At 41.1% G+C, this 23,479-nt stretch overlaps 1 protein-coding gene across 1 annotated transcript in view; it reads left to right on the top strand.

The window, feature by feature from the left end:
* The window catches only part of si (sucrase-isomaltase), a 138,626-nt gene that overhangs the window by 89,549 nt on the left and 25,598 nt on the right, over positions 1–23,479 (top strand). The window contains exons 22-41 of the mRNA XM_079573199.1: positions 192–316; positions 1,791–1,879; positions 2,164–2,213; positions 2,347–2,526; positions 4,319–4,468; positions 4,644–4,850; positions 4,918–5,072; positions 7,968–8,136; positions 11,053–11,149; positions 12,336–12,448; positions 12,742–12,867; positions 14,331–14,459; positions 14,600–14,716; positions 14,791–14,853; positions 14,919–15,032; positions 15,116–15,206; positions 15,313–15,451; positions 16,089–16,222; positions 16,364–16,398; positions 16,660–16,776. Coding sequence (XP_079429325.1) covers positions 192–316; positions 1,791–1,879; positions 2,164–2,213; positions 2,347–2,526; positions 4,319–4,468; positions 4,644–4,850; positions 4,918–5,072; positions 7,968–8,136; positions 11,053–11,149; positions 12,336–12,448; positions 12,742–12,867; positions 14,331–14,459; positions 14,600–14,716; positions 14,791–14,853; positions 14,919–15,032; positions 15,116–15,206; positions 15,313–15,451; positions 16,089–16,222; positions 16,364–16,398; positions 16,660–16,776 — 2,400 coding nt within the window. The remainder of the gene's footprint in view (positions 1–191; positions 317–1,790; positions 1,880–2,163; positions 2,214–2,346; positions 2,527–4,318; positions 4,469–4,643; positions 4,851–4,917; positions 5,073–7,967; positions 8,137–11,052; positions 11,150–12,335; positions 12,449–12,741; positions 12,868–14,330; positions 14,460–14,599; positions 14,717–14,790; positions 14,854–14,918; positions 15,033–15,115; positions 15,207–15,312; positions 15,452–16,088; positions 16,223–16,363; positions 16,399–16,659; positions 16,777–23,479) is intronic.

The raw sequence follows: 23,479 nt of genomic DNA, 5'->3' as shown, positions 1-23,479 counted from the left end.
GACACCTGCACCTACATGGACCAAAATAGCAAGTGCTCTCACAGGCTCCTACACAGTCTGCCAGCTCACGACCAACTGCTCTGCTCAACATAGCCGCACTGTTGCATCAGCGGCAGAAATACTATTTATGTGATTTTTTTGGGAGGGGGTGGTTGATAACAAGACTTATCAGATATTCTCGCATGTTTCAGATGGAGAGAGTCCCTCTACGCAAGCAGTTTGTTGACATGCACATCCCTGGAGACAAACTGGGCCTACACATCCGAGGAGGTGCAGTTCTGCCCACGCAGCAGCCCGCAGTCACCACCCAATACAGGTATACGATACAATAGGGGCAGTGAAAGATTTCTACATCATTTATCAACATGTTTTGATACCATAATTTCCGAACTATAAGTCGCTCCGGAGTATAAGTCGCAACAGCCAAAAAATGCATAATGAAGAAGAAAAAAACATATATAAGTCGTTCCGGAGTTTAAGTCACACTGTCTGAACATGGAAGCGTAACTGCATCGTTGACAAGCCTCTCCCGGCAGCACGTTGTTCAAGCAACTTGTTCCTCTAGCTGTGGCCATTTTTTACATTTTAGCCCGCGATTAAATTTGAATATATATGTCACACCTGAGTATAAGTCGCACCCCCAGCCAAACTGTGAAAAAAGTGCAACTTATAGTCCGGAAAATACGGTATTCCGATGCATATGTCCATCCATCCATCTTCTTCCACTTGTCCGTTGGCTGGTCGTGGAAGAAACTGTTGGATCTACCCAAATCACATTGCACCAGCCCCTTATGGCTCCTCCTGCAGGTGGTGGGTCCACAGAAGGACGGGCTCATGATTCTAACCGGGCCTGTTGGTCTCTCATAAGGGGCTTCTTAACCGCTCTTTGTCCGACCCGTCGACTAGGACATGTTTGTCATGGGAGACACTACCAGGGGCAAGAAGCCCCTGACAACAGAGCTCCCAGGATTATTCGGGTGCTCAAACCCCTCCACCACATTAAGGTGGCGGTTCAAGGAGGCGCAAATGATGCATTTGTAAAAAAAAAGCACATGAATAGCAAGAGGGTCTGCTGACATCAAGAATCGAGAGATGAATGCAAAACTACTGTCTGACACATACGTTTGTCACTCAGTCATGTCATTTTCATTTTAAAAGTAAAAAAAAAAAAACGTTTTCAACATAGTGTGAATGTCAGTAAGTTGAAATGCTGTGTGAAAATATGTATGAAGAAGCTGCTATAAGATGATAAGATTAAAAGTTATGCAGATGCCCATTTTTAGCTCTAAGGTAATGAATTAGATTATGATCAAAAACTATTTTACTCAGATCAGGTCAGTGTTCAGATACGACAAAATTGTAGGTATATTACAATTATACACGTTTGTGCAAATTAGGTGTTGAAAATAGATGTAAACACTAAAGTAAACATCAGTGCCTTAACTTCTTTTTTACTTCATTTCATTGTTGATTCTGTCGTTTCCTTAATCACTGAAGATAGTCAGCGGGAGTGGCCCTACCTTTAACTTTTGCTAGTGACTATGACTAACGATTGCAACATTTTAAACATAACATTCCCCAAACTCTTTGAACTCTTCACTAATAGGTCCCTGAAGTTACAGCTAATACTATTTGAAACACTTTTGGATTCACTGATTGTGTTAAGGTAAAGCTAGGAACACACTACGAAATTTTACCTGTGCTTAGGATCAGTATATTGAATCAGTGGTTTGTCAACACATGTCTACAGCATCTAACATGTGAATCTGCATGTGTGTGTTTCCTTACAGCCGCACAAATCCCATGGGTCTGATTGTGGCTCTCGATGACAACAGCCACGCGACAGGGGAGCTATTCTGGGATGACGGAGACACTCGCGGTATTGCTTACTTCTCACCTTTTGTGCTTGCTCTGAAGCTTTTTTCTTTTTATTTTTTGTTTTTGTTTTTTATGCCTACAAAAATGTTAACAAATCCACTGCATCTTGTTAAATTACTCATTAACTGGATTCCTTCAAAGCTCTTGCGTTGTTTGGCTCAGAGCATCTTGTGAGTCAGATGTGATCCTGCCGCCGTCAGTTCGGCGCACATTAGCAAGTGAAGGTCAATAGCGCTGCACCGTGGGACTGTTTACCAGCTTTTGTCTGTGCTTGTCTCTTTGCAGAAACAGTGAAAAATGGAAAGTACATCCACTACCAGTTCGACGTCTTCTATGTAAGTTTTCCACAATCTCTCACACCATGCCGTTTGCTTTGGATGTGGACTGTAGCGCAAAATCCAAAGCACTGAGTGGGCTGAAGGTCCCCCTTGTCCGAACAGCAACATTGTTCTTGTTGGACTTTTCTAGGGGATGCTGTCGCTGACGGCCACCCATACTGGCTACACCGACCCAAACAATCTGCAATTTAACGACGTCACTATCCTGGGTGTACAACTGGCCCCAGCGAATGCCATCATCACACACGTTGCCACAGGAAACACCACAGCTCTGCCCTACGCCAACATCCAGTATGACTCCGCCAAGAAGGTAAGCACATGCGCTAGATCCCGTTTTCTCAACTGCTTTATTTGTCTTGGGTGTTAGCCTCTTCCGGACAAGGCATCCCATCAGCGGACAAAACTATGGATTTCTATATAACATTTTATACAACAACAAATTGGTGTCTGTGATGACAGAATGCCCTGTAATGATCACTTTGTTGTTTTAGCATCTTTGTCTCCTCTAACTCATCATTGTCACATGCCATATAAAGGAACCCCAAACTTGCTCATAAATCTGTTTTATGTGGAAAACCTTGCGGACACAATGCAGGGCAAACGCTTTCGAGAGCCAGTACCCTTGTGCCATTTATTCCCATCAACCCAGCAGGGAAACTATTACTGCTTGGTCCAAGGTTAGCCGTTAAGTGTAAGAAATGATAACTGTTAGCATCATGCGCGTGAAATGTCAAGTGGCACAGTTAAAGTGCGTCCTGTTTCTGCAGCAGCTTGCGCGGCCGCTAGACCCGGCTGGCACCCGCATGTATCCATGCGTGTGGGGGTGTGATTGTTTTTATGTCGACGCTCAAGGTCTCAGCTCCGGTTTATCTAATGATTCTCAGCGGTAATCATTTCCTCGGAGTGAAGGATAGCTGTGTTGTTAAGTCTAAACTGATTTGTCGTGTCCATCAGTCTTCGCACGCACGGACAGACTGGGCCTTGAGAGGAGCGCCCAGCCGACAAACGCATTTAGGTCAATAAACAGGTGAAACAAAACAGCAATTCTCTGCGGAGGTAGCGGAACTTTTGCAAGGACTTGAAATTCACTGTGCGAGAGAGGAAGATTCGATGATAAGATGATCGGCTTATTGTCAATTCACCCACATGAAACAGCCTTTCCGTGTGGATGCTGGTGGAAGCAGGGGAGAGAAAAGGAGAGTTTCCCGACGGGAGAGAAGACACAGTGTGATGGGTTCATGGGATCACCTGCGATTTTGAAAGCTTTGGTGAGCCGGGTGGAGTAACTTGAGTAACTGGAGTAACTCAGGGGTGTTTGAGCAAACAGGGTGAAAGACAGTTTAATATTCATCATGAAATGCAACATTTATAAAAGTAAGCTTGAGGGCCGTAAAATGTAACCCTTAAACATACTGAAGAATAATCCAGCTACAGCTACATACAAGTACAAAAAAATCGGAGCGCAATACTTTTCTTTTTTAATAATACTGTTTTTGCGCCTTTTGCTTCACCTTGCAGTTTAACTAAATTACTATATAATTGCTAAATGAATTGGCCCATAAGCAGAAGGAGCATTGAGGACTCCTGTGCAGGCCCAGATTGATCAGCTGGTAAATGTAGTGACTGGAGTAAATGGGGCTCCCTCTGAAGGCGAGGAAGAGTGACTCATAACTCCCACCAGAGCTTGTTGAAACAGCAAGGGAAATTAACAGCTGTGTCCTAATTGATGGCACATGCAACTGAGGAACACACGCAGAATCTCAAGCAGGCCCGAATCTGCTCCCCGAGCATGGAGGGAGCTGGCGAGGATGTGAGGGGATCCAAATCGTTCGCCAGCGTTGTCTTTCAAAAGACAAAGGAAGGCATGTTGTGGCTTTGTGCTTTTAACTATATAATGATGTTTCGCTTCATCCATGTATCTTGTTAGATAGGATAAAATGAGATGAGATGAGACTATTTTAGGCTCAGGTGCTTACAATTTGAAATACGGTAAAAATCCACACCATCTTGTATACTTTTTATATTACATTTGCACGTCACTTCTGAGTAGAGACACCATTTCCTGTCATTGGTTTTATAGTGCCTTTGTTATTTTTTGACAGGTGTTGATCTTGCGAGGCCTGAACATGACGCTGGGCGAGTCCTACACCATTCAGTGGAACCAGGTCGCGGCTGAGTTTCAGCGCATCGACTGCCATCCAGAAGAAGGCGCAGATGAGACTAAGTGCAAGGCCAGGGGCTGCACCTGGGCTGTGAGGATATTCATATAGTTCTGGTTCAAGTTCTTTTACTCATGATGTCATTATAGTAATAATATTTAGAAGCACAAGCAAACAAATCTAATAGGGGTGACAATACTCGTCAGAAAATGGCAGAATCGTTCCGTTCTTTGTTTTCAATAACAGCATTTTTTTCTGTTTGCTTCAGCCTGCCACCATCGAAAAAGTTCCATGGTGCTTCTACCCAGACGACTATGGATACATTTACTCAAACCTTGTAGAGACAGAACAAGGCATCACACTTGACCTCAGTAGGAACATAAAGCACAGAAGCATTGACCGCGCTGGCTCTCCGGACATCGACAATCTGCGCGTCCAGGTCTTCTACCACACCAGCGACATGCTGCAGTTTAAGGTATGAGAGAAACGAAGGTGTGTTACTGTGGCCCTGGCATATTTTTCTATGCATTTGTTCGTCCTAGATTTGGGATCCAACTACAGAGCGCTATGAGGTCCCAGTGCCACTCAATGTGACATCCACTCCAGAGACAGACGAGAGCAAGAGGATGTATGAGGTCAAGGTCACCAATAATCCATTTGGCATTCAAGTATTCAGGAAGAGCACGGGAACCAAGATGTGAGTGTTAATGAAGATTATACACAATTATTGAACAGTTTATTCATTTCAAACTAAATGTAGCTTGGTATCATTTGTCTGAAAGATAATTTTGTTTTTAATATATACATCTTTTACTTCTTTTGCTTATAAGAGAATACATGTAAAAGCAATAATGCTGACTGTGCATGTGATCTCAGCATAATTGAAACAACATAGCATAAGCTTATGTTCCAGAAGGGATGAACAGTATTGACTTGATTGTGCTTATTGGACTACATTGCCCATGTAGCCCACATTGCAACCACAATTAAAGGTGCTTTATGCAACTTTTTAATGCGAAAAAAAAAAAAAGTTTATATTTGTGCGTTTGACCTTGTAGTGACCCAGCGGCTGTATGAGTGGTCAGCATGGCGACTTTACTTTCAATCACGGTGGTCTCTACGCTCTGGGATAAATTGTTTTGCAGGCTTTCTTGGGACAGGGTCCGTCAGCAATGAAAACCTTCCAAACAATTGACCCTGGAGCGTCCTAGAGACCACTGTGATGGAAAGTAAAGGCGCCATGTTGACGACTCATACTGCCTCTGGGTCACGTACACCCAAATATCTTATTTTTTTTCCCCTAATAAAAAAGTTGCGTAATGCACCTTTAAGTATTTATTTATTCAGTATTCAAGTAAAGTTTATCAATAAAATAGGAAAGGTGGTGTTAAATCTAACAAATGGCTGTAGCTCACTCTGATGATGAAAAGGTACAGTTCAATGTGAATAATAATAATAATATATATATATATATATATATATATATATATATATATATATATATATATATATATATAAAATGATATTGAAATAAACCAAAGAAGAGAAGTGGTAATGAGGTTCCAAAGACCGCAAACTACTCTTGATAACTGCATAAAGTGTGTCTGCCAAGTCAGTTATTTATGCTAATGCCCTGTTGTTAACAATAGGTAAAAACAGAAGATAAAGCACTGTTTGACTTTATTTTAAGCGCAGAATCTGTGGGGATTAAAGCTGAGGTGCTGAGTCAGCCCCGTGGCGCTGGGTGCACCTCATCAGATATGCCCAGGAAAAAAAGAGCCTAAGGAAGCTTCCTCTTGTTCTGCTCTCACAATGGTGTCACCTAAAAGAGCAACTGTCACAAAGTAAAAGAATGCGTGTAAGCAAAGCTAGCACTTTCCTGTCGCCAAGCCAGTGTTTGTTTTGATCTTCCACTTTTAACTCTAACAGTGAAGGAAGCAAAAGTTGTTTTATTTTATTTTTTATTTGACCTTGATGGCAGAGTGGAGATCATGCAAACAATGGGTCCATGGCTTCAGCTCTGACAGGATTAGTATATGTGTTCTTTGCTTAAAAATAACAAGGATTTAACATGTTCATTCAAAGACAAGTAATACTTTTGTTCACTTCATTTGATTTGACATAATTCAAAAAGTCCCATTCACTTCACTGGGTTTGCTCTGATCATTTTGGACGTACTACTGACATTGCTTTCAGTACTCTGCCATATGTATTTGTCATCTGCTTATTGTGTCTACGCTCATGCTGCCAGTGTGATTGGGGGCCTTATTATTCCTTAAAATTCATGTCGATACGGTTGTTCCATGTGTGACACCATGCACAGTAACACAGGGATCCGTACATCCTGTCTGTATATAATGAGCTTTGTTTTTGTTTATACTGTCAGGATATTGCAAGGCAATGAACATGCATGAGATTCATGGATATACTGTAAAACCACCATGTGGGATTGTAGCAACGACGCTACGGTTCAGTAAAACCACAAACAAGATTCTTCTCTATGATCAAGTATTGTCCAAGTCAAACAAAACAAGGTATTTAGGCATGTATACTTTAGGGTGACCAGTTCTATGACACTGACAAGTAGGACACTTGAGTTAAAAAATTAGGACACGTACGAAACAGAACATATGCTGGGCTATATACAGTATATATATATATATATATATATATGTATTATAGCCCAGTGAACAATGTGATGCTAAATTAAAATGTATGAAAGCAGCAATATCGTTGCTTTCTTAGTAACATGAATAGAAGTTACCTAAATAAGAATTTACATTTTATCATCAACTGATAGTATGATTGTAAGATTCAAGCTTTTTTAACATTATTTAGTCACATGGCGCTGAGAGCAGATCGCTGCAAAGGTGCGCATTAATGAACAGCTGCTGCTCATTCCATAAAACCTGACAGATGCCCAAAAGAGAGGACGGGCTTCCTTTGCTCGGACACAAGGTTTAAAAACCGGGCTGTCTGGACCAAATCCAGACGTCTGGTCACCCTTTGTATATAAAACAGTGAGCTACGGTGGGAGACGCAAATCAAGGCAGTGTCAGGAAGCCATGTCACGCTGGGACTTTGAACAGTAGGAACCTCAAACACTGCCCTCAAGAGGCCAAGACCATCATCTACAACTCCCTAGTTCGCAACACTCTTCAATATTGTGCCACCACCAGGGACCCGTACCAAAAGATGGATAAGAGTAAACCGGAGGCAGTTCAGCGTCGGGCAGCATGATTTGTAGCATCTGACTAGAGTCCAATGAGCAGCAACTATGAATTGGAAAGCTCCAGCCTCCTACAAACTCATCCCTGCCCACCGCAGCACAAGATTATAGTTTTGCGCTATAACACCCAATTCAATCCAGTAAAGGAGCTCTTTTTCCATGTATCATCCCAGAGTCTAATAGCTTATAGGTCAAGTGGTATTGTACACTTCCAAAGTGGGCAGACAAGGCAGTAACAACTGAAATTTGCCTTAAAGAGGAGCATATTGTACATGTTTTCAGGGGTAGAGGTCAAAAAGAAATAACATACTTAAAAATGTATTAGTCTAACTGTGTATATTTCATTCCTGCTTTTGTTCATAGCTGGGACTCGTCACTACCAGGATTTACCTTCTCGGACATGTTCATCCAAGTGTCCACCAGGCTGTCCTCGGACTACGTCTATGGATTTGGGGAGACGGAGCACCCCACGTACCGACACAGCCTTAACTACCACACATGGGGCATGTTCGCCAAGGACCAGCCCCCTGGCGTGAGTACCGCTCCACAGCTCATTGCGAATGTTCAGCTCATGCACAGACAAACAATATGGACTTAAGATGAAGCGGAAGGAGAAGGTTAACCAAAGCCAATGGGAAATAATTGATAATCAGGTGTGACCCTCAAACACAGAGAGAGAAAAGCAACACACAGGAATATGTTCTGACCATCAGCCGGGCTCCACATCTGTAGATGGGTCCCTGGGTGCGGTACTGCCGTGATGAACAGATTTTGTTGTACAGTGTTGTATAATGACAAAATAAAGAACCTTAACCTTAAAGGAACAGGCCACAGTTTTTCCATACTGAGATATGTTCTTACCTGAGCTTAGACGAGTTGATGCGTACCTGTCTGGTCTTTGTGTGTGCGCTCAGTCATGCAAAAAGACCAAAGATGTTGTTCGCATTTGGCCTCTCCCAGTATATATATCCAAACAGGGTTAAGTTAGAAGCGACCACGCTCTTCCATGGGCCAGACAGGTACGCATCAACTCGTCTAAGCTCAGGGAAGAACATATCTAAGTATGGAAAAACGGTAGCCTGTTCCTTTAACCTTAAAAATACATTTTAAAATCAAGTTAATATATATTTAAACTGTTTGTTTTTGATATTTTTGATATTAACATTTTGAAATCCATCTACCAGTCCCATCCAAAAAGCAGCACATTATTGCATTGTTAAATAAATAAAGAGAGTCCTTAAGTCCCTATTTGTAGACATGAGTTCATTTGTTCAGTGATTTCTTCATGTGATACGGCTGAAAGAAGAACATTTGCTTCATATAATGTAATATGTCCCACTTACAAATCCTATACACCTCACCTTTTTGCTCACTTCTGTCCGCATTAGCTTGTTATCACACATGCCGCACACCTCCGGGACTGGCGCGCACTCTTTGGAGACTTGCTGAGGTGACTTGTAAATAACCTCTATGTAAACGTCATGTCGGTGTCACTTTGATGCGCGGCCGTTGATATGAACCGCGGTTATTGAGTGTCATCATGTTTTCCTCGAGCCGCCCCGTGTCAAGGCCGCATTTCCGCACGCGTCAGCATTATCGGCCCTAATTGCTGAGCTGTCAGGAGCCGCTCGGCAGGGTTCAGACAAATGTTACAGGCCCGTGCGGAGAGCGGCGGGGGAACGGAGGGGAGGCGGAGATGCAGGAGGGGTAAAAATAAAAGAGTGTGGAATCAACAGTTTAGAGCGATGTAGGGAGTTGAGACGATAATGTGCTATGTTTGAGATAAAAGCTGGATTGTGTCGAGGATTGAGCCCACTCAGACTCATGGATATCCATTATGTGCAGCTCCCACTGAAACTTCACCAATAAAAATATGTTAGCTTAGCTTTATTGTGGGAAATTTGGTTTGTGGTGCTGGTTGACTGCACTGGACACAAACAAAAAATGTGTATAGACAAGCAATTATGAAAGCAGCATGGTTTCTCTTCAACAAAATGAAAAAAGCTGTGAGACGCCTGTATGTTATTTCCTGTATGAAGCAGCTATAGATACAGACGGCATCGCGTCATAGAAGGGGGTGTGGCCTCGCCGAGGGGGAAAACAGAATACATTTTACACTCTTTTTAGCGAATTTTCTGGCAAAATATAAACATTTCTATCACATACATATAAAGTCAAGTCTAAATCTGGTCCATATGGATGTTTATTCACAGCTGATTGTTCAGTAGAAGCAAAAAAAAACAGTAGTCGTAGCTAGTGCTAGCTAGCGTTAGCATTAGCAAAATGCTCACAATTCTCCATTATTTCAATAATTATGGACTGTTGAGGCACTTTGCTCCTCTCTATGTCGTTGTACCTTTATTTAGTAGAAAACTGTGTTAATAATTCAGCATTTGTTAAAGTATTAAATAAAGATATGGAGAGGAGCAAAGTGGTTCAACTGCCCATAAATACTGGCCTGGCTAACACCAGACTAAAATCACAAGTGATATTTAGTCTGGGGAACACCAATTAATTTTCTCGTAGGAGAGGTGTGGTTTAAGATCGTCCATAGCCGTTTATTGGGCGCTACGAATGTCTATCATGCGTCTGCACGTAGCCACAGCCAATCGTATCATCGTATCCAATGACGTATGACGTACCCGCTGTAAACTTTTGAGCTAAACTATTTAGAACAAGGTCTAAAGCTTGATCAAAAAATACCATCGCATCTGCTGCTGTCATGTTGGATCCGTAAATAAACTTTTTCTTTTTTATCCGTAAATAAACTACAAGCTTCTGTATATTGAATAGATCGTCATCATCTTGCCGTCCCTCCTCGTTCTTTGATTGGTTCCCAAATCCATGCGAAAATTTCGGCCATGGTCCCCAGGCTGCTGTGCAGTTCGAAATGATTCGAGCGCACACAGCAGTCTGGCGTTAGCCAGGTTACATAAATACATAAATAACGGAGAATGCTAACACAATGCTTCATGTTAGCATCGTGCTACGACTGCCACTTCTACTGCTGTGAGAAAATATCCATATGGGCCCGATTTACACTTGACTTTATTTATGTGTGGCGAATAAGCTCATATTCCAACAGAAAATGGCTAAAAAGAGTGGAAAATTGTGTTTCCCAAAATATTCTAATTTCCCCCTTGGCGAAGCCACGCCCCCTTCTATGACGCAATGCAGTCTGTGTTTATGGGCCTTGTGCAGGACACACACCGGGCAACCTAAAATTTATACTACATTTCAGAAAGTTTTCCTTCCAACTTCAGAACTCAGTGTTGAACTGTGCCCGCATTTAGTTAGAGTAACTCTCTGTCCGCAACACGAACAAAGGAACTGACAAAACAAAATGGAGTACTAGCAACATGAGAACAAATCATACGACACGCCACAGTTATATATTTGTATTGTTTGGCCATTGTTCACCTGTGCGCTTTACTCCCCTGTGCTGCAGTACAAGATGAATTGCTATGGAGTGCATCCGTTCTATATGGGCCTTGAGAACACGGCCGACGCTCACGGTGTGCTGCTCCTCAACAGCAACGCCATGGGTGAGAAAACACACAAGTCGCACTGACTGAATCCTGTTAATATTCATCACGTGTATTAATAACTTGGAGAGATTTTTCACTTCGATTCCTCACTGGTGTTTGCATTTTCATTGTCAGTTCAATTACTGGACGCATTTGTAAATGTAGTTCGGGAATGATAGAAAATTACAGTTCTGAATATTATTGTTAAAGTCTCTTTCAATGGCCATGATCTTTATGTTCATACAGTATATTTGTATAGAAAATTGGCATTTTATTGACAAAGCTTTCATACAGCACATAGATGAAGTAAAAATACCTAAGGGTAAGTGATTAAAGTGATAGAAATTTGATTACTGTGAGTATGAAGGGTTGTGTGGTGTGTGTGTTATGAGTAGGTGTAAGATATGGATGAAAAACAAATAATAAGATTGATTGATTGAAATAATAAATCATGATAAATAAATCATAAGGTGAGTAAAAATGATAATACAGTAGTAACATGAATGTAGTTATGATGCTAATAATAAAGATATATGAATAATAGAGGTAAAGGTAAACTGTATGGCGGGGTCCCCAACGAAATCAGCTTGAGGTCATATTATGTCCAGAGTCCGGACATGCCATCTTATTTCAATATTTTAATTCAACCTTAGAAATTAGGTAGCCTCTGGAGGTCCGGATCTGGACCCAGGTCCACCAGTTGGGGACCCCTGCTTTATGGGGTTGTGAGAGAGAATAGAAATTCAAGAACAATTTATATTATAGTCCAAATAGTATCATTAGTTCATCATGTAGATCTATTATACAGCTGTAATAGAATAAATTATTGGAAAATGTTGAATTCACGAGTCTACTTTGTGAGAAGTGTAGAACAAGTTTAGCAACGTCACAAAACTTTAACTTGTTTTGTTCCGAAACTTTTTGAAATAGCGTTTCATTGTTGTTTTGTGTAACTTATTAAAAATTGGCTGTTTATTGCCACGCTGTGCAATCAAAGCTGTAATTGCAGTGAACCATAAAAGAATGGTTGCACTCTGCAAAAGGTTGAGTGTTACACAAAAGTTGTGTTAGCGTGAACATAATCTGATTTATAATAGCAACGATTTCTCCTTTCTCTCTTTGAATCAGTCGCTCTACTTTATGTTCCACTTAACATAAACCCTAAATGACTAATGTCTCTAATTTCCTTTGTGTGTGTGTCTAGACGTGACTTTCCTGCCCACGCCCGCAATAACCTACCGCACCCTCGGGGGCATCCTGGACTTCTACATGGTCCTTGGCCCCACTCCGGAGATGGTGGTGCAGGAGTACACTGCGGTAAGCCCCCCCTGAAGTGTTGTGCCTACTTTTTCTGAGGTAACTCTCTGCTCCATGTGGGTGTGCTGTAGTGCCAGAGCGTGTGTGTCTGGCCAAGGGCTGCCGTTGATGGACTGCAGCAGCTGGGAGTTCCTTGCTTCATTGCTCGCTCTCATTTAGCCAATCTAAACACACACGCGGAAAAAAGGAAAGGGGAATCAAACACTTTGTGGAGGCCGTCCCATTTCACAGCCAAAGAACTTTTCTCCCAGCCAAACTGCACTAACTTCCTTGTTTGCTTTTCCTCTTAACAGCTGATTGGACGGCCCGTTTTGCCGGCCTATTGGTCCCTCGGGTTCCAGCTTTGTCGATACGGCTACGCCAATGACACAGAGATCAAAGATCTGTACGCTGACATGAAAGCAGCTCAAATACCTTATGTAAGTAGATTTTCTTAATGTAAGTGTTTACTAAAATTCAATACTCCCATGTTAACCTGCCACCACTTCACAGAAATATGTAGCGAGAATGTAATAACAGTGATACCAAGACGTGGCCAGTTAAGAAAGTTATTAGTCTATGAATCAACATTTCCATTGGTAATTTTACAAAGGCAATTCAACTTAGAGTTTAAAACAATTCAAATTAAGTATTTTCCTCCTCCTACATGTCCCAGCAATGTCTTAATGTGTAGAAGACCTATTCACCACAACTGCCTCTAAAATCCTGCACTGTCACTCAAAAAGTTGTTGCTTCGGGTCCAAAGTGCTGTCATGCATGAGCTTAATGTCCTCTTTGCTGTTTTATTCTCATCTCCTCCTCGCTCATTATTCCACAAACATCGTGCTGCATTTTCCAACTACTTTTTTAGCCCACTGTGAGTTAAATCTGGTCTGAGAGAAAGAGCATAAAGCGATAGTATTAGCCGGTATCAAAGCGCTGGCGTGGCCATGCTTTAGAAACGTGACCGATACACTCATCAACACCCCCCTCAACCAATGGCCGCTGGCTGCTCTGCTTTGCTGTAGTACCTCCATAAGTCCCCCATTGGAACGCATTGGACTTTAGAAAAACAGCTTTAGAGCCTGGTCCCTAATTTTCTTAAACTTTCTACAGCTAGATATTCCTCTTGCAATAACGCAGGGTTAATCACAATAAAGGAGACCAGGCTGGTTTTCGAAAGAAACATTTTCGAAATCTCGTACTAATGAGAGCCGGACTGTTAGCATTGGAGCTGCGCGAGCTACACGTCACACAAGGGCTGAGTCTACAGTGAAGATCCCGCCTTTATGCCCTTTTTAGGAACATGCTTCGTCAGAGCTGGGGAGGAGGAGTCTGTAAATCAGCCATGATTTCCCCCTCGAACGTGGTCATAGTGGTAAACGGGGAGGAGTGAGCAGGAGCTGTCCATTATATATACAGTCTATGCCCTCAATGCGCCGCAGTCCGGTAGTGGTCTAAGTAGGAAAAAGGGCTGAACAACGGGACAACTCCTCCATATGAATTTGTGGTTGGGTTCGGGCATAATAATCTAAATGTGTAAATCAGCCGCATCGTTGTATAGGCCGTTCAGAGCATGTGAAAAAAGTAGCGGTTTATAATCTGGAAATCATGGTACTTCCAAGGGATCTAGAAAAAAGAGAAAGAAAAAGAAAAGTAAAACTGTCTCGAAAAACAACATTGAACACACTGCTTATTACTTATTTAGATATATATTTTCATGTGTACATAAAGATGCTACAAAGCTGAGACAAAACAACAGACAGGTGACAAATCCAGCACTCTCAGGAACATACATGGCGTGTGTTTTCTGAGACTTGCACCACTTAGTACGACCCCAGCCTGCCACACAATGATATAAATGTTTCTTTGTATGTCTTATCCTTTGTGTCCGGTGTTGCAGGACGTACAGTATGCCGACATCGACTACATGGAACGCCAGCTGGACTTTGTCTTGGACTCACAGTTCCAAGGACTGCCTGCATTAGTCGACACAATGAGAGCAGAGGGCATGCGCTTCATCTTCATTCTGGTAAGAGACAATGATATTAGGAAACAGTCTGTTCCTCTCGCTGCATGTATTTTAAATTCTTTAACACACATATGAACTAAATACCTGAGATAGTCCTGCGTTCTGTTGTCTTTACATCTCCAATGTTTCTCTATTTGAAGGATCCAGCCATTTCAGGCAATGAAACTCAACCCTATCCTGCATTCACAAATGGTGTTGCGCAGGACGTCTTTATCAAATGGCCCCAAAACATTAGTGATGAGATTGTATGGGGCAAAGTAAGTTTTTCCTTTTAAATCCCTCAGATAATATAGATTATGGTGAGATACTGAAACATCTTTTGCTCATGAAGGTATGGCCGGATTTCCCCAACGTAACTGTAAACGAGAATTTGGACTGGGACACTCAGGTCGAGGTAAAGTGCATCAATAAGAATCTAGGCATACAACATATTGCCTTTTTTAATGATTTTTTATATAGCTGTATAGATCCTATGCAGCATTCCCTGACTTCTTCCGCACGTCCACATACCAGTGGTGGCTGAAAGAAATCAGAGATTTTTATGCAAAGGTCAAGTTTGATGGCATTTGGATTGTAAGTTATTTGAGGATATATGGTGTATAAACAATAAGGGTGTCTATTTTATATTGGTAATGTTGAAAACTGTTTATGTGTAGGACATGAATGAGCCCGCCAGTTTTGTCCATGGCACTGTTGGAGGCACATGTCTTGGTGACCAGCTCCTGGAGTTTCCACCCTACATGCCACGTAAGGAAAAAAAAAAACATTATTTCTATTTATTTACATTTTTATTCTTGCATTTTTAAATTATTTATTAGTTGTTGATATATCACTTTGTTGGCTTCTTCTAAAGCTCTGGAGTCCAAACACATGGGACTGAAGCACAAGACGTTATGTATGAACAGTGAGCAGATCCTCCCCAACGGAAAAAGAGTCAGACACTACGACGTGCACAACCTTTACGGCTGGTCCCACACCGAACCCACCTATAAGTATGTTTAATAACGCATACATGTTTAACTGTAAAATCCTGCAAATATAATTCAGTGCAATATTTACTGGTCACAGATCATCAACAGTGGGCTGGAGTTTCTAAGTTGATTGAGCTTTTTACATTGTAATCCACAATAAACTAAATTTCAGGGATATATACTTGTTTTTGCAAATATGATTTTACTTGTAATACAGATAGAGCTTTCAATTTCAGCAAATTGTGTTGCTGTTTTCCTTTGCACCTACTGGCTGCCAGACTGTTGTGTGAACGTTGCTATTTACAGAATGACCTGCACACTCATTTGCATTAAACACTACTTTTTCAACTTAGAAAATCATTCCTCCCATATGTCCAACATTCCATAATGTTGAATATTACCTTCATCCACATAAAGACTGCCTGTGATCATAATCTCACTTTTATTGGTCCGAGTGGTCAGATTCTCCTCTTATCACTGCCAGATTGCAGAATTAGCCACAGAAGGGCCAGGAGACACTGGGCTCAGAGCCCAGACTTTAGCAACAGTTTCATTGAGAAAATGTACAGTCGTTAAAGGTTTTGCTGTGTTAGGCTAAATGAAATATAGATATCCGTGTGACATCTAAGATAAACGACTGCATGTGCTTTGTTTACAGTGCCCTTAAGGATGTGACCAAGAAAAGAGGCATTGTGGTCACCAGGTCCACTTACCCCTCCAGTGGGAAATGGGCTGGACACTGGCTGGGAGACAACTTCGCCAGCTGGGACCAGCTGTATAAATCCATCATAGGTACTTAACAATCAGTGTCTGTGCATGATGTGGCTGTATGCAGTTTTCCACACCTCTGAGGAGGTGATAATAGGATTGGTCTCACTTACGCACATACAGTCGGAAACAAAGCAACGCTCACGTCTGTTTCTCCTGCTTTAGGTATGATGGAGTTCAGTCTGTTTGGCATCCCTTATGTAAGTATCATCTACTGATCTTGGGTTTGACGAGCTATAATCTTATTGGCGTGACCTTGTCCTTTCTAAGTAGATTACAGCAGGCTGTGTGATGTTATTTTGTTTGCCAGGCCCTTTGATCAAAGGACAGCTTGTGATACAGTGATTCAGAATATCATTACAGGCTCTTCTCTGCCATGGGCCGCTGTCGCTGCTGTTGGAGCTGCTGTTTGCTCCCGTCTCCTCCGTCTTCACACATAGAGCTAATACTGTGTCTTTCAGACTGGGGCAGACATATGCGGATTCTTCAATCCATCTGAGTATGAACTGTGCCTGCGCTGGATGCAGCTCGGTGCCTTCTATCCATATTCACGCAACCACAACGGCAAAGGCAACCCGGTGAGTAAATGAAAAAGGTGATGTTTTGGATGCATCAGAAGAGAGACATACAATATAGACTAGAAGAAGAACATTATGGGCAAATATGACTGGAAAGCAGGCCACAAACATGCATTCATTTTCAGATCTTTTAAATTACCTTTACCTTTCGGGAACAGTCTGAAACTAAAATCTTCACAGACTACCCTACTATTGCATTGGTGGACATGTGTTTAGCTCCTTTAACCTATTCCATTAATGTTGTTACATCTGTGGGCTTGGAAAAAGAAAGTGTCTCTTTTTTTCATGCCCCTAATCTTTGGGCACACACTCGCACACAAAGATAGACCTGTTTGGTGGTGTAGTGTCGCTGGCATTCATTCGAGCGGTGACCTTTAAGAGCGCTGGAACACATCTGAGAAATCCAATAACGCCCGTCCGGAGATCGATCCCACCGGGCGAAATTTCTCTGCTCCCCGACTCGGCAATACGAGACAGGACACCGTTGTACGTGTGTAAAATGAGTGTGCGCTGCTTTTTAACAGCACGGCGCGGGATATAATTGAAATCTCAAGGTGATCTGGGCACCGCAGAAACCCTCTAACCTCTACTCCATGCACACATGCGCCCCGTGATTCCAATCATTTAATAATGGCTTGCAAATGGGTGTTTAAACATGGAGAAAATTGAGAGAAAAAAAGAAAAGAATAAAAAGGCACACTGGCTTAGAGTGACAGGCTCGGGCTAAAAAGCTAAAGCCAGTAGGTAAGGGAGAGATTTACTGGAAACAAATTGGGGGATTGTCTTTGCTGTAATTTTCAGAGATTTTCAGGGTTTTCAGTGAAGTTAGAGTAATATGAAATCCAGCCTAAAAGTGTTGTGGAACGGTATTTATTTTCAAGTAATTTGTCATTTTTTGGGTAAAGAGTACATTCTGACTTCAAGATTTGTGTTTTTTTTGGCATTTTTTAACTGTTGCAATAGGTTCCACATAAGTCACTAACGCAATTGTGAGATTTTGTGATCTTATTTGTGCTTTAGTTTAGTTTAGTTTGAGCTGTTCACATTCATTTAGTTACAGAAGCCACATCATTAATCACAGTAATGGGAGCTCAAAAGGAGTAGGCTGAAACAAGAAAGCTTATGTGCGCCTAACTCTATGTTCCAGACATTTCAAGCTGTTGGCCCACGGGTCAAATCCGGCCCGCGAGATGATTTAATCCTTGTAGAGCAGAAATTTCTGAGTATGTTAAAACAAAAAGTAAGTCTCTAGCCCATTCCTGTGCGGAGTTGTGATTTTTTAAGGAAATAACCAGTATGCTCACTCTAGCCACTAGGGGGCAACTTAAATAAATAAAAAAACAATTCCACATGTGGCCAGCAGAGGGCACTGACATAGTAATAGATCAGGATATAAACCACACAGCACAGCCACATGGTAAATGGTCAGTCTGCCCCAGGGTGGCTGTGGCTATAATAGCAGCTTACCACCACAGAGTGTGGAGTGAATGAATAATGACTGCAGTATAATGACTACAGTGTACTTTGAGAAACTTGCAGGTGCAATACAAGTGTAAGCAGATATTAATATTTATTACAGTTACTGTCGGGCTTTTATATTAAAATCACAGCTTATTATTTTTTTATTTATTGGAAGCATGTTTTAGTATTTTCATGTTGCCCGTGACCCGCCAAGGAAGCTGGATTTCAGCCCACGACTCAAATGAGTTCGACACCCCTGCTATATTCAATACTCTCAGCACGCGTGCATTTCACGTTTGTATTCCCGTTGGGAACTCAAATAATAACAATATCTAACAATTCACATTACATTGATAAAGCTACCATGAAATATGCAAAGTTCAAGTATACCATTTTCATACCAGGCACACACAACCACAAGCGTGAACCTGTTTATGAGTTACATTTTCCAAATACAATTACATTTTCAACAATACAATCAGTATAGACCTTACAATTTGCAGCATTTGACATTGGAAGAGCAAAACAGCAAACATGTATTGTCACAAACTGAACAATGTTTGTGTTATACACCTATAGTTCAAGCAGCATGACTACATCTGTATGAAGTAGTACTTCTGTAAGGCATTATGTTGTGAAGAAAAACATCAACACAGCATCCTGCATACTATTAGACTGCAGTAAGCAGAATTATGAGAAAGTTGTAAACATTGATATGGTAAAGTATAATGGTGTCAAAAGTCAGTGGTAAGTTTTAGTAAGCTTACACCTGATGTTAGCAAATACCAATCATAACTGATATAACTGAGATGACCAGTCTTCAACCTTTGTTATTATTCACTTCGTTGAATTATTATTATTTGTATTATTATGGTTATTATTGGTTAACCATATGTTTATTATAATTTATATCAATATATGCAATTAATACATTCAATATTTTTATCATTATTAAAATTATTATAATGTTGAAATTCAATTTTTCTCTTACATATTTTATCTTGTTACTACCTTATTGTCATTACCATCTCCACTGCAACTGTGTGGACATTCACAACATTAGTTTTGATTATGACGTGTGCCCTATATTGTGTTGTGCATTAAAAAGCCAGGGTGTGGCCAGTTGGGAGCGTGTCTTATAGAAAAGTGGATGTTTTGGTCAAAGTACTAGTGCTGCTTATTTATCTATGCTTGAAAAGGGCCTTAATCAGACCGGTGTGGTTTTTCATACCTGACAGTTTTGACGGCTCAGTTCACGTGATGTTGCCCCCATGACAGCCCCATCTGAAATCCCACTTCCCTAGTACAGCGTCCCAGGTGTGCAAAAGCCAAAAAAGCTCTGTCCTTCCAGTTAACTGTCCCGGGGGCACGTTCCCAAATGCCGATTACATTTTTTATCCAGATTATTTTAGCTCCATCCCGGGTCCATAAAGTGGGTTTCCCTTTTTTGCACCGCTGGGACATGTAAACGCGCATGTACGCAGACAGTTAATTCAAGCACCCTATGTCCTGTTCAGCAAGGCGTTTGACACCTAGGTATTAGCAGTACATATTGGACCAGAGGGTACCCAAGGGCGGAGACAGGAAAGAGAGACTGCACAGTCATTCTATAAGCCCTGTCGCTGTGTCTTTGACCTCCAGATAATTTCACCACAGCAGCATTGTACTCTGCAGTTCACCGTCAAACTCGAACAAAGTTATAACATATTCAAATCATTGAAGGAATCAGAGGATAATGACTGAAAGAGGATGTCTGAAAACTGATTGCTTAAGCACTTGTGGTTATTATAAACAGAATGAACAACTTCCTGAACTTGATTTATTTACAATTTGAAGAGTACTTTTGCAAAAACAGATAAGTGCTATTGAAAAATCTCCATGTATGCTTGTAAATGTCAGTGTTTTTCATTACTAGATCTGTTTCGGTGCCATAAAATGAATTTGCAAGATTACTCAGTCACGCATGAAGTAAACAAAAAAAATGAGGGAACATTATGAAACGGTTAAGAGATACATCTTAATACTAATCACAAATCATTGGAGATTAGAGCTCTCATAGTGCTCCTCTGTTACTCTTGTTATCAATGTTATGAGTCCCTATATTGATCTTCACCTGATGAGATGGTAGAATTTGCAAAATAAATATCCCCCCAAGCAACCCAGAAAAATGCCGAGCTATACAAGATGTGGCGGGAGAGTGAATTAGAGACAGATAAATGAAGCAGAAGCGCAAGCGGAGTGGCGCGGACGGATGAGAGTGGCTGCCACTGCCGGATAACCTCATTCCTCCTCCTCCCACCGCCACCGCTGTGTGTATGCACCCATCGCAATCTGTCTACAATCAGAGGGCCTTTTCCCCTTATAAATGCGCTCTATAAATTCGTCTGATCCATGAGATAGATTCATGGATCACTCTCTACTAGAGTTTAGATCGGGCCCAAAAATCAGGCCCGACCCGAGCCCGACCAATAAACTAGGATTGCAGGCCCGAGCCTGAAAGAAACCTTACCATCCTCTATGCAGTCTTCCTTCTCATTCCTCCTCCTTCATAGTTCATATACATCGTGCTGCATTTACTATAGCCTACTTTTTTACGCACTAACAGGAACCAAACCGCCTATTGAGCCACTGTGAGTTAAACACTGTCCTGAAAGAAATAGCATATAGCGATGGTTTCGGTGTGCGGGAAAAAGGCTGAACTACGTGATATAATATGTGTGTATGTATAATGACATTCAGTATCCAATAGACTAAGCCTATTGCTTACATTTTTATTAGAGATGATGATGATTGATGATTGATGATGAATTTTGGATTGGGTTAGGGTTCGGGCTCAGGCCTAGAATCTAAACTCTACTCTACCCCTTTCTCTCCTCTCAATCTGCCATCACTACAACTCCTACTACTCCTACCTCTACTACTACTACTACTTTTTCACGATCCTTGTCCAGAGTATCCCAGTGACTCTTGTGTATGGTCTTACCTGTGCAAACAAGCACAAGCTTCACACAGCTAGAATCAGGGGAGTGAACCCCTAGGTCTGCCTCTTTGAGATCCAGAGGAGATCAATGCTGTCTGGGTTGATGTACTTTGGGTTTTTAAACTTTTTTTTCCCCGTGAATTTACTAAGGTCATCTTTGTGTTGTTGTAAAGTTTGATAAATGCAAACTTGTAATGATTGTAGAAGCAGCAGCATTGGTCATTGTAGTTGTATCGGTGTGTTTTTGTATTGGTATATCATCACAAGCCCTTTTGCTCTGATATAAATGCCATCCTTTTCCACAAAACTCGGCCCCCACTGTGAGGAGTTCACCGAGTGTGTGTGATGATAAATAGAACAAGGTTGGGCATGCTCTGCTGTCACTGATTTTAATTTAGAACAGCACCATAATTATTTAGTCAATTCTGTCAGCTATTAGAAGCATTACACTGATTTACAAGCTAATTTGATTATGCATGTAAATCAGCGCAATGTTCTTAGATTGTAGCTTGCATCAACAATGTCCTCTTAGTTGGTGAAGAATGGTATGTGATTATGTGTCTGTTGTTATAACCCAAACAAGAGGCAAGTCTCCACGGGGTTTGGCTCGATTTAGTGAGCTCTTCTTTCCATATCTTGGTGGTTTGGGCTAATACCCTGACCTATTTAAAAACATTAAAATTATTGTGTCACAACAAAATTACTACTTTTTCGACTACTTCTGTCACCACTCAAAGTATTGCTGTCGGACTACTCATTATAAGATCATGACAGAAGACCTTTCATGCTAGTGATACTAAATATTTCAACAGTTCATTTGCAAAAACAGAAAAGTGCCATTGAGCAAACTCCGACAGTGTCTCTTTACATAACAGTGTCATTACCAGACTTGTTTCAGTGTCATAAAAAAATAACGCAACTTGTTCTGAATTAAATTCACACAACTTTAGTTTCATTGTCAAGTGCTATCTTTGTTTGCTGTGCTGAGCCTGAGTACCCACACTGAACATAGAACTGGATTCCACTCGAAATCATAAGACTTTTCTTGAGTTCTTTTTGTCTTTATTTTGATTTTCTTTGTTAAAAGCAGGTGAAACACCTGGGAAATAAAACACAAAAGAAACACTGTGTAAGTAATATGTACAATACTCATATACAGCAGTATTCCAGGTAAGTCTTTTTTACAACATACTGTTTTACATCTTTTAAATACTTTTTGCAGCATGGAATTATATTTTAATATACAGATTTTAATCTATGAATGAATTGGTTTTAGAATTTATCTTCAATTGATTATAGCTTAAATGTTTAATAAAAAAACAATGATACTAATATTTACACACATGAATTTGCTAATGCTACTACTTTACTTTTGTATCTTAAACCCAAATCATCATTCACTGGTTGCACATTTCGCTCAAACCACCATGTGTGTAATTACATTCAAGACGATGCAATAAATTAATATTATGTAGAAGCGTATGCATTATTTCCGAGCGCTTGTGAACGCCCCGTTCGTAGCAAAACAGGCAGCACCAGGTAGCGCACACACACCCAAGAGTTCATGCACAGTACAGCTGATGGGCTTACCGGCCGTTTGTCCAGCGCTTTGTTTGTAGGTACTCGGTTCGGCACAGCTTTGAGAGTTTATAGTTTGAGTTTGTTGGTTGCCTCACACCATCGTAGCGTCTTGTTTGCCTCAGTGCTCCACAGTGGAGAGAAAGTGTCCGTCCCTTTACTAACTCCGGGTGTGCGCAAATTGATTAGAAATCAGTTCCGCCTGGGTCTTGCGGGGAGGGGCGGGGCCGCACGCGATCCGACAAAACATTCATAATCTGTCCAGTACAGTAACACATATCCAAAACGATGAAAAAAGAAAAAACAGTAGTTCATTTGCTTTTGCATCGGCTTTTCTTTATTTTCAACACGATTTACATTGTACAATTCTCATTGAAGACATTAAACAATGAATGAACAATGTTATGTCAAAACCATTTTGGTTTTGACTTCACATTATGAAGCTCAATGAGAAAATGTCAAAAGTGTGCAAAGCAGTAGTCAAAGCAGCAAAAGGCGGCTAAACTTTCTTGTTTCAAACATAATTCCGTATGTGTTCATTCATAAATGAGTGCCTTCAGTGAGACTCTGCAATGTAAATAGTCTTGAAACAGAAGAAAAACATCAAAAAGCGTTTCCAAATGCTGACTTACATATACTGTGTATTTGGTGTGTTTTAGGCCCAATGTTCATGTATAATTGGTA

The sequence above is a fragment of the Gobius niger genome (assembly GCF_951799975.1).
Source record: "Gobius niger genome assembly, chromosome: 1".
NCBI classification, from domain to species: domain Eukaryota; kingdom Metazoa; phylum Chordata; class Actinopteri; order Gobiiformes; family Gobiidae; genus Gobius; species Gobius niger.
The sequence above is the reverse complement of the archived record's forward strand: the minus strand, read 5'-3'. Positions and strand labels throughout refer to the sequence as shown.